This window comes from Stegodyphus dumicola, chromosome 9 (genome assembly GCF_044657685.1).
Source record: "Stegodyphus dumicola isolate Sdum_Otavi_A_Nest chromosome 9, ASM4465768v1".
NCBI lineage: Eukaryota > Metazoa > Arthropoda > Arachnida > Araneae > Eresidae > Stegodyphus > Stegodyphus dumicola.
Window position 1 is genome coordinate 181,901,597 of NC_140776.1, and position 12,617 is coordinate 181,914,213.

At 32.3% G+C, this 12,617-nt stretch overlaps 1 protein-coding gene across 1 annotated transcript in view; it reads right to left on the minus strand.

Annotated features, from left to right (window-relative positions):
• Positions 1–1,725: 1,725 nt before the first annotated feature.
• LOC118204983 (ionotropic receptor 93a-like) overlaps positions 1,726–12,617 on the minus strand; it is a 46,310-nt gene continuing 35,418 nt past the window's right edge. Inside the window, exons 9-10 of the mRNA XM_085824432.1 lie at positions 9,035–9,315; positions 1,726–3,027 (exon numbers count right to left, since the gene is read on the minus strand). Coding sequence (XP_085680558.1) covers positions 2,754–3,027; positions 9,035–9,315 — 555 coding nt within the window. The 3' untranslated portion in view covers positions 1,726–2,753. The remainder of the gene's footprint in view (positions 3,028–9,034; positions 9,316–12,617) is intronic.

Sequence of the window (12,617 nt, forward strand, 5' to 3'; positions counted from 1 at the left end):
GCCGCACCAACACTATACATTTACAAACATCTCTGTCTTTTACCCGAGATTCGAGCCTGATCCCTTCGCTACCATAGTAGGCTCCCTTAACCACTATACCGTCTGGGCGACTGGAGGGGTTTTGGTTTGGTTTATTTAATTATGGCAAAGCACACTAGGCTATCTGCTTAAGGGGAGGGATGCCCTCGTGGAGGGCTTTCTAAGGGAAACTGGCTCCTATACACGTTACACGTATATAGCTTAATGGGGTTAGCTTGGTTCGAGATTCATTTTAAAAATTTCCCTTGAAAAGCCAAAATGAATTTCGAATTGGGCTAATTAACCATTTTCCGCTTCTTAATTTTAATATTTTTTGCATTTTACCTTGTTCAATCGATTAGTATTTTACTGTGTTTTATAATTTACTTTTTATTTAGCATATAGCCTATTTTTTTACCTCATTTAATTGTTTTTTTTTTTTTTTTTTTTTTTTTTTCTTTTACTGTGTTAAAATTTCTTAAATTGTTTAGCATATAGCTTTTATATTAATTTAACTTGTAAATATACAAATATTTTTTCCATTTTCACACTTTTCATAGCAACTGAATATGCTTATGTTGGAGTTTTCGAGGAGCCACAGCTCTTGGTAACGTTTTGGCAAGCTTACTAAAGTTTATGTTCTAATTTCCTTTATTTTGCAGAACAATGCGCAAAATTTTGACCTAAATTGGTCTTTTTAGTTTTGTTCTTACAACCTTACTTAAGTTATTATGAAAAGCTTTTTATTCATCATCTACAAGGAAAAGAAATTTAATTAAAACTATGACTTATTAGAAAAAATCTTAGTAAATATTTTAAGTAGTATTTAGATTTTTATTGTAGTAAAAATTATTTAAAATCTGTACAGAAAAATTTTAAACATGAAAAAAAGTACTGAAAATGTAGCTATTGTCATTGATCGCAGATTAATTGACTTGTCGAGGGGACTAAACCAATCTACTATCCATTAACAATAACGAAATTAAGTGAGAATTTTTCGTCTTTTTTCAGAAAAGGATCAAATTAGTTATTTTGCTAGAGTGGTATCATAAGGTACGAACGATAATCAATTATTAGAAAGATATTAGTCTACTTAAACCCAAAAATTTTGTCATAAACAAAATCTAAAATAAAAATTATTCTTCTTAATTTAAGGTATTCGTTGAAATGAATTAAATAAGATCCTTATTTTAGCACCGACACTCTCAGAATATTGTCAAAACCATTAAAAAGCTATCGATACTTGTACAAATTAATATATACAAAAGGAGACATTAATAGAAAAATATACAAATGATTACATTATTTTAGATTAAAACATTTTTTTATAATGAAACTCAAATCAAAAGTTAAAACGAAATTTATACATTCTTTTATGTTAAAACGTTCATCTCAAAATCAAAAGTGAAATTAAAATTTATATAGTTTTCTATATTAACCCGTTCAATTAAAACTAGTTATTTATATATACAAATTTAGGAACAATGCCAGGAAGCAATTTGATTTACTTGCCTGCAAAATTTTAAACGAAATGGTGGGTAATGTAAATGTATTCAGGGATGTAATATAATAGGGTTGTCGTAATAAGTGATTGGTTTTATGATATGGAGTCTTAAATTGGCGAGTAAGCTTACTGTCAGAGATTCTTTTTTAGTAAATAATTTTTAATCAAAGAGAAGAAGTTAATTAGTTCATTTCTGGCGTCTAAAAAGCATAAAGAAGGAGGAGGTGTCTTCACTTGTAAAGATTTATTTACCAGACTGAGAGAAAAATGAAGTAGACCTATTCATTAGTAACAGAATGGAATGTCAAGAAAAACTTATAATTTACATTATATACAAAAACTATTTACAAATCTTTAATTAACAGATATCCAACTTTATATTCTATTACAATGTTCTCCAGATACATGTTTATATATCCTATCACAATGTTTCAAATGTCAGAACACATCTTGACACTATTAACATGATTGGATTTGTATACTTCCTTTTAAAAATCAAAATTTATTTAAAAAGAAATAGACTGAAAAAGAAGCAGTTATAAAATTTCACGGAGCACTCAAGTTGGATGAAAAGTCCTAATAAAGAACTTTCTTTTCATGTATCTCCTATACGCGGTTTTTGTTTTGGTCCACAAGATTTAAAAAGAAAAAGACTGAAAAAGAAGCAGTTATAAAATTTCACGGAGCACTCAAGTTGGATGAAGAAAAGTCCTAATAAAGAACTTTCTTTTCATGTATCTCCTATACGCGGTTTTTGTTTTGGTCCACAAGATTTAAAAAAGAAAAAGACTGAAAAAGAAGCAGTTATAAAATTTCACGGAGCACTCAAGTTGGATGAAGAAAAGTCCTAATAAAGAACTTTCTTTTCATGTATCTCCTATACGCGGTTTTTGTTTTGGTCCACAAGATTTAAAAAGAAAAAGACTGAAAAAGAAGCAGTTATAAAATTTCACGGAGCACTCAAGTTGGATGACGAAAAGACCTAATAAAGAACTTTCTTTTCATGTATCTCCTATACGCGGTTTTTGTTTTGGTCCACAAGATTTAAAAAAGAAAAAGACTGAAAAAGAAGCAGTTATAAAATTTCACGGAGCACTCAAGTTGGATGAAGAAAAGTCCTAATAAAGAACTTTCTTTTCATGTATCTCCTATACGCGGTTTTTGTTTTGGTCCACAAGATTTAAAAAGAAAAAGACTGAAAAAGAAGCAGTTATAAAATTTCACGGAGCACTCAAGTTGGATGAAAAGTCCTAATAAAGAACTTTCTTTTCATGTATCTCCTATACGCGGTTTTTGTTTTGGCCCACAAGAATTCTGAAGTGAGGGATATCAGTCCTATTAAAAGACCCAATACTAATAAGTAGAAAGGCCCTTGCAGGTCTTCCAGAGTGACTTTGACGCTGTGATTTTGAAGGATGGTAGTGATATCATAACATTCGTCTCGTTGAGGACTATGGTTATCTTTCCAGTGTCTCAATATGCCGCTTTCCTTCATCTGTTGTATCCTGCAAGAAAACAAAGGCAGCTGTAGGTACGCAATTTATTACTAAAGTTTTGCAGCTGTTAGGTGGTATTATTCTGGGAAAGGTTCGCTGTTTGTCAAACATTTACAATGGCACGTCTCGCAGATAACAAAATTTACGTATCTTACAAGTTAGTACACGAAACGGCTTGTCGATGTTATGACTTATCTCACTTCTGTGCAGTAACGCCAGAACAAGCCCCTAAATTTATCGTGGCAATGAGAGTAACATTAGCGCCTGTCGTTGGCGAGAGCCTTGAGCACCTTAGGACCAAGGGCTAAGGCATTTGGATTACGGAGTACCTTTGCAATTACCTCCACATCATCGTTCATAAAAATGAAATAAATAAGAGAAAAGCAGTCGCTGATGAAAGAGCAGATAAGCCAGGGATAAATAGAAGGGCTAGGTCATTCCTTTGTTCGACTCCTCGCCGACGCGAGTCTCATAGAGGGGGGGAACCAGAAGTAATCTGACGTATCTCTGTTGCACCTGCTCTGATTTCGCGCCTTTAAAACTGTAGTTTCATTCAGTTGCGAGACGATTTTCTGGAGATCGCATATCCCAAATTAATTTTAATCATAATATTTGTTTTCTAATAATGCAAATATTTAAAATAATTTGTGTATATGTAGTTTTAGTCAGTTTTCCTTTTAAATTCTATATTTAAAGTATCCTTTATGTAATATGGCTTCTTGTGCTGTAGCAACGTGCCGTAACACTTATAGAAATACGAAAGGAAGAGATATTGTATTTCATGCTTTCCCCAAGGACAATTTGCTTTTGACGAAAGAATGGATACATAAATGTCGAAGACAGGATTCTATTAATGTGAAAAACGCAAGAATTTACAGCGAACATTTTCTGTGCAGTGATTATGAAGATGACATGAGAAATCGCTTGCTTGGATTGCCGCAAAAGAAACACCAAGAAATCGGAGACATTTCAAAAAACTAATGCAGAGTGCTTTTGAAAGACTACACGAATTAAGCCCAAAGGAAATTTATTTTGAGACCGAGAACGAAATTGAAGCTGACAATAATAAATCAAATGTGAATGATTTTGAAATAAAACTCACAAGTGACAATGCCCTATGTGACAATATCCCTGAGTGCCCTAAGTGTAAAGATTAAACAAGAATGTATTGATAATTTGAAGAACAAAATAATATCCTTAGAAAATTGTAATAAAATATTGAAAAATAGAGAAAAGAAAGATTTTAGAATGTTTGCTCAGCGACAAAGAAGGTGGACGACATCTAGAAAGAAATTTGTATCGGAAATTGAGAAATTAAAATCCCAAACAGCGAAATTTAGGAAAAAACAGAACAGATCGGAGAATTTGGAAAAACGTCTAAAGCATATTTTTACAAAGACGCAGGTTAACGCATTGCTGGAAAAGAAGGAAAAAATCCGGTGGACTAGTGAAGATATTTCACGTTGCATTGTCATAAGAGCTCTGTCATCTAAAAGCTACGATTTTTGGAAAGATTAACAGAAATTTTGCCATATATAACCATACACGTTTAAAACTATGCCAATTTAAGGTTGTTTTTTTGATTAATTTTAAATAGCTGTTATTATAGTTATCTTAGCAGTAGTACAGTTCTCTTAGTTAACATGCAGATAAAGAAATGATTAGAAACAAACAGGCATTTAAAGAAAAAAAAAAATCCCTGCAAATAAAAAAAGGAACTTTATGCTAAGAGTAGCGCATTTTATCTATTATTTTAAAATTGCGTAAGTACTATTAAATTTTGTAATGTTCAATGTAAAATGCATACTGCAGTAACATTGTCTCTTCCAAATTATAGCTATCTTTCACACACAGCTCATTTTAAACGCTGATTCTTCAAATTTAAAACGCTAATTTCTATGTTGTCAATTGCATCTCCGCGCTCAGTGGCATCATTGCTACGTCATCACTCCTCACTGCCTGTTTCAGGGGGAAACGCTCTATGAGCTAGCCATGGAGGTAGGAAGTAAGAAGGAGTCGCCCTAAAGTTTCTCCGTACCCTGCTCTGAAGCACCGGCGATCCCTACGTGGTGACCAAAACATTGGGTCATTTACCATTGAGTTCTATGGGATTTGACGCGTTCGGGTGTAAATATTTTGTAATTACGTCGCAAATATACATATAAATGTATATATTTTCTTTTTCTACAACACTTCAGAGTCCTAAGTATGTGAAAACAACATATTTTTAAACAACATTTCATTCTGAACGGAATTAAATGCTATAATTTTCACAGGATAGTTTTCTCAGAATGGTTTAATTTGAATGAAATATTTTCACAAGTTTTCGTTAATTGCATTAGAAAAAAAAATTAAAATTATGCATTATTTCTTTTCTATTTATAGAGCTTCTTCTTAAAATACTTTCTTAAATATGACATGATTTTTTGGCTTCTTTTAAATCGAAAAATGTAAGTCAATTTATAATTAATGCTCTATTCGGTTCATTTTAAATTAGAGAATTATTAGGAATTAGCGAAATACTTTAAATAGTACTTGACTTTCTCTGAACATTTCTGAAAGGGAATAAAATAAGTTTTTTTTTTTTTTTTTTTTTTTTTTTTTTTTTTTTTTTAAGTATTATTTAAAACTTGTAACTGAGTTATTATAAAATGTAAAGGGAATAATTCTTTTAATTATACTTATCAGATTTTTTTTTTTTTTTTTACCCTTCATTTCAACAATACATATTCCAAAACTCTTTATTACGTTCTTAAGTGCGCATCTCATAGCATTTGCTTTACAATACCTTTTAACAGATTGCTTTCCAATACGAACAATTCTTGCTTAAATAGTTTTATAACGTATTTGTCAACAGGATTTCAATTTATGTTTACAATTCAATATTAAGGTTATTATATATTTAGATAACATTTATAATCATTATAAATTAGATACATTTAATCATTAGATTTCTTCACAGTGCTTTCACAGTTGTTTATAAGTGAATAAATTCTTCATTTCAAATACATTTATAAATAATTTAATGAATATTTAAGTATTTTGTCAAAGGCAGATACATGCTTTTTGCAAGCACATGCATAAATACCCATACATATTTCCTATTTATCATTTCCGGCATGTGCAAATCTTTAATTTCTGTGCATTCACTATATTTTTCGTGTAAAGTAATTTACACTAATTTAGCATAGACCCGAAAGTTTTACATAAAAAATATATATGAATATAATTTGAGTGAAAATTATAAGTATTATTTTTAATACCCACTCAAAGGTCAGTTTTTCTTCAAAATTCCTCCACAATGGCATCTCTCTCTTTAGGCAGATAGCCCTTGCATGCGTTACTCTATTTAATAAAAACTTAATCTGACCTATGTGCCTAATTACAAATATTTTAACATACATAATTTTATATTTACATTTAGCCATCAAGTTTCAAACTTTTCAAATCTTCTAGAAAATAAATTTTGGCAGATCTCTTTTAGCAATTTTCTTAAAATGTATATTTTTGTAGTGCAACAGCTTAGAATTTTATAAAACAAATTCATAATCAAAATTGCTGTTGTTAGTTATCGAAAAATAACCAAGATGTGATTTTTGCGTAAAAGTCAGTAAACTATACAAATTGCTATTATCCATTACACTATGAATGTTTCTTTCATGCGAGAGTGTCCCTTTTTCAATTTCTATGGAACTGTCGTGTGTCGAAATACTATCAGAATCTTGTCAAGCGAGCTTCTGAATGTAAACAAACAACACCCCGTCTGGTGACCCAAGCTTCAAAGCAGTGCTTCACTTCTAGCGCGGAATGGCCCCTCCTCCCTTTCTTACCTCAAGCTGAAGTCAGGAGTCGGTGACAGTACCACTTCGCTCAGTTCTGCCCCCCAATACCCGGGAGGGGGACAAGTCCGAGGGCTTCCCACCACTCTTCCTCTACCAGCAAGCTTCTGAAGTTTCCGGTCTTTTCGAACAGTGGCCTAGTTCGCATAAAAGTGCCAACCTATGATGGGCATCGCTGTGAAGTGTTTGGTTCCGTTGTATTCTATATTTTGTTTAGATATAAATGGATATCAGAAAAGAATAATTAGTATGGTTCGGAATTACGGAATTTAGGCAAATAGGAACAATGATACAATAGTACAAGATTACAATGATACAATAGTACAAGATTACAATGATACAATAGTACAAGATTAACGCCACGAACAAAGGTGTCCAAAAACGTTAATGCAAATGCATGTAGATTTTGATTTTTTTGTATTGAGGAAATACGCATATATGAAATCATGCGCACTTACAAAACTGCTAACTCGGAGACCTTTTTTATGATATTTTGCTAATGGTTATAGAACGATGTGAAAAAACAACGGATTGATTTTGCAGTCAAAGAATAGTTTCTACGACGATAACGATAGAACATACAGAGTGGTAAATATTAAAAGTTTTTGGTAAAAAATATTGTTGCGAATTTTGAACATAGACAGATGATTTTAGAACAATTATACGTGAAATTGTTATATTTTGCCGCGTAATGTAACATGAAAAATCTGTAAGAGACAAGCTATGACGGAAAAGTAAGAATACGTCCATTTAACATTGAAGTAAATGTGTATCTCGGTAATTAATATTTCGTTACCGAGTTATCGCTAAAGCATTATTTCATCTCGTTGGTTGTTCAAACATAATTTTCTATAATAAATCATGCCTTTTCTTTGAAAAAATTCTATTGAAGACTTTTCGTTATGGGCAATATCAATAAAAATAAAAAATAAAACTAAAATAAAACTAGTATTTTAATAGCGCTTTAAGAAATATAGAACTATCTAAACTTACGCAATTTGAAATAAGCGCGTACGCTAGATTTGGCGCGCTTTTAAATGGGCGCATGTGCTAGATTTGGCGCTTTTACACATACAATTTCGCTGCAATTTTTTACGGTCCTCAAAACGGAATAGTACCGAAATATCTTTTATAATTACAATAAATTTTTATAAACCTTATCTATTAAACAGGATGTAAATTACGTCAATTAAATATTTTATAAATTTGAACGTATTTAAAAATAAGTCATAAGGTATTATAAAGTATGTTTGTTGTTCGACACTGGTTTAAATGGTCAGTTTATGAAGCAATGAAAAGTTTTAATTGGAAATGGAAAAGGAAATTAGCAATCTGCGCCAAGTGACTATTAACTAAGCTGTGCCAAAGATGATTTTTGCAAAGTATTTATTTATCTAACTGGTTATTTTAAGAGATGTTTTAGATTGTTTAAATAGAGTGTAGTCCACTCTCTGAAGGCCGCCTTACTAGTTGAAATTCTATGAAAGCAGTTTGTCTTCTGCGTTCTGCCAATAATGCTTTTTCTTGCCGGTATAGGTTAAGCCAACTTGCCTGTTAATCATTTCTGTGTAGCCTTTGTGATAACTTAAGATTTAGCCTAATTTAATTTGAATTCCTTATTTTTGAGCTACGCCATAAATGCTGGCTGGCTTTGTAAGCGGACGGAGTGTCTTTTGTTCAACGTTTGGTTTGTGGTTTTATGAGATTAAGGCAAAGCTTCGAGGACTATCTGCCTAGGGGTAGGCATGCCATCGTGGAGGACTTTCTAAGGGAAACTGGCTGGTATGCACGTTACACATAGGGAAAATCACGAAAACGCTAGCCTGTTCGCGGAGTTTGATCCTCGGACCGAACTACCTGTATTCAGCGACTTTTATCGCTCGGCCGCTAGTGGGCCCTTTTGTTCAATAGTTTGTTTGAGTTCTCAATGAAAGGGTCTTTTAAACCTTTCTTACATTCTCTATTTTCTTTCAAGACAGCGATAATTCTCGACTTAAGGTATGCTTTCCCAAAACGTGAGACTCCATAAATTATCCATAAAAAATAACGTGAGACTCCATAAAAAATCCACTTGCAAGATGCGGTGGCCTGGAAATCGATTGGTAACATAATGTTACGTAGTATAATTTAACATAATGAATATAGGAAAGATTGTCATGTCAAAATCAATAACTTACTCCATATTAATGGCAGGCATCAGAGATGATCCTCGTCTAAGGCCAAGAGAAAAATCTTTTCTTGAAAATGTTGATGGTGCGATGGTGATTCTACAGCGATTATGATTTTGATAATCCGTTTCTACCATTTTGGCTAAATAATTCATATCGTCGATGAAAACTGTCTTCCCTGCTGCGACGTCGTCAACAATTTTGAAATTGCGTCGATTTAGTACTCGAAGACGCAATGGATTTTTCAAGTATGTTTTCCGAATTTGCTCAAAAACTTCGATATTCGACTCCTACAAAAAGATAATTTAAAAATTACTTAAATATACACTTACATGATTAAACTCAAGATGATGGAATTAAGATCATACAATGTAACTTAGATATACTGTTTACAGATTAAAAGTGTTTAAATGTATTATGTTTCATCAACCTCTTGCAGCAAATTATTTAAAACTTGGTGCAAAAATCTTATGAATTTTGTGAATATAATTTAATGCTATGGTAAATATGTAAACATACTCTGAGTATATTAAGAAATAGTCTTCAAATTTACACATTAATAGAAATATACTGTTCTTCAGCACATTTATAGGAATATACTGTTTCTTTAAATTATTAGAAGAGGTTATAGAAATAAAGCAACAAAAAAGGCAATATTTCAATGAATTTGCACTCAACGTACGTAAGAAGTACAAGAAGACTCCACTTAACGCGGGGTATACGTTCCATCAAAGTAGAGCGTAATATGAAACAGCGTTAAACGAGGTTATCTCATCATGTAAATAATGGGGTTGGGGGAAGATCAGAAGAAAATTGGTCAGATATTTTAACATTAAATTTACTAATTATGTTTTTATAACAATAAAAAAAACTTATTTCTTACAAATATAGAAGCATAATAAACGAATATACTGTTACGAATTTGGCATTTAAATAATTAATGTTAGTTGAATTGTAAATTAAATGGTTTTATTTCCCGCGCAGTGCAGCGCGTGACGAATATTAAAAGAAAGCTAAGCCGGAAAATTGAAAATACAAGAGCGCGTGCATTTAACATTTAATAAATATCTCTTTTTGATTTTGAGAAAGTACTAGAAAATTTTCGCGCGCGAATTTAAAATCTTATAAAAGGAGGAAAACCTCTCAGTTCGTTGTGGTTACTTAGTTTACGTTGTCTAGAAAACTGTTCTTGTTGATTGTAGCGAATTCGCGGATTAGCTTTGTTTAGCTGATTTGAATTAAGTTCTCTTGAATGTTTGAGTAGTTAAAAGATAACTACTGTGAGATATTGTAATATTGCACGAATATCTGAGAAAATTTAAGTATTGTGTTTTATTTATTTGTGATAATAATAAATCGTATTCATTTTTCATCGGACTTGTGCATTCAATTCCAAACGAACCCGTACGCACGCAACAATACATATAAAAATAAATAAAATGCTCAGTATGTTCACATTTCAGATCATTCACTTTCTCTTGCATTTCCAATTTTCTGCCTTTTTATCAAGAAGGTATCTAATGTAATTTGCGTTTTCCTTTTGCGCTCTGTAAGAAGTTGTTGGTAAGTGGATAAGGCATCCATAACACTCCGTCTTGCCTTTGAATTCCTGTCAAAATTTGGGTCATTTTCAATAAATTAGTCCACAATTTCTGATATTTTGGTGAAATTGGTTTTTAGAAAATGTTTTTTTTAGATTGGTATTAAGAATATTATATTACAATATTATATTACGACAATATTAAGAATATTATATAAGTTCTTTCTGCTCTTCTTCAGAATCACTACTTTCAGTATTTTTGTGTTCTTCTTGGTCCGTTAATTCCTTGAGCTCATCATTAGAAAGACTTGCTGCTATTTCTTCGACATCTTCCACATTTACTTCATCTAAACCGGTTTGTTTCGCTAATTCCAGTATTTCTTCCACTATTTCATTCATATCGACAGAGTGTCCAGTGTCACTGCCCTTGCTTAGATCTGGCCAAATGTTCTTCCACACCCCTTTCAAACATTTTTCTGTTACCTCATCCAAGGAAAGGTTTATGTTTTCTATAGCATTCATGATATTGTAGCTTTTACAAAATTCTCTTATTGATTATTTCTCTTCTCCGTCTGTTTTCTCAAACATCTGTCTAAATATTCACAGCAGGTAATAAGCCTTAAAATTTGATATAACGCCTTGATCCATTGGTTGGAGTAAGGTGTTAGGCTGCAAGAAAACCACTTCGATTGGAATGCATGTTATGAAGTCATATAAATTCTTGGAACATTATCAATTAAGTATTGCTTTTGGTTTAAGTTTTTTAATTTCGCAATAGCGTTTAAAAGACGGGGAAAACTATTTAGTGAACCAATTCAGGAAATTTTTCATAGTTATCCATGATTTTTTTATTAGACTCCCAAATTACAGGGATGTTATTTTCTTTGGTTTTAGAAATAGTAAACAAGTAGTGGTTTTAATTTGAAATCTCTGCTTGCATTACCACGTAGATGTGTTAAGCGATCTTTTGCAGCTTTAAATCCTTTTTCTTCACGGGATAGAAATGTTCGCTGTGGCGTTCTTTCCCAAAATAGGCCTATTCCATCAACATTAAAAACCAATTCTGGAGGATAGTTTCCTCGTTCAGTTATTGTTTTTAATGTCTCTGGGAATTCAGCCGCCGCTTTCGTATCACCACTTGCTGATGCTCCTGTAATCTGTATGTTATGAAGATTATTTCGATGTTTAAATCTATTAAACCATCCTCAACGTGCAACGAAAGTTTCACTTCTGTCACTTGCGTCAACCTGAATGTAATTAAAAATACTTCTTGCCTTTTCCATTATAATAGATTGGCTTAATGGCATATTGCGTTCAATTTCGTCATCAGTCTATATAGAAAGTCGTTTTCCTATTTCCTCTATTGTATTATTTCTAGAACGGGTAATTTTAGTTGCAGAGCTTGTCGTAGTTGCAGTTGCCGATGACCGTATTTTTTCTTTATTCTTAAGAATAGTCCTTATTGTTGAAGTTACCAAATTCAATGCAGCACCAATTTGAGATTGACTTTCACCAGTATCTAATCTTCTAATCACTTGCATTTTAGTTTCTAGCGAAATGCTTTTTCTTGTTGCTTTATTTTCGTGTTTTTTATTATCACCCATGATAAAACTTAAAAAGCATAATATTTGTCACTATATGTCATTATATTATGTAAATTTATACTTACAATAACGTCAACAAATGTTTGAAACGATAAAAATATGTTCGTATAACACCGTAGGAAAGAAGAAACATATAAACTGCTTCAGATATCGGGAAGCCTAACGCTGCGTGCAATTTCGGGGAATACTTTCCTTTCCACCGACAGCGAGGCAGCCGCTCCACTGGATAGTTAGCATATAGGCCAGGTAGCCCCGTTGACGGAAACAACTTGATCAAAATAACACACTTATATATACATATTGTGCTCAAGACGACTGCTGGGGCAGTGCAAATAAATGCTGGACGAAGACGATAGTGCAGTGATGGAAGAAGGGTGCATTGCGGGTGAGAAGAACAATTTCAGTTACATATTTACAGAGTTATAGATAGGTGGTTACAAAAGACTTT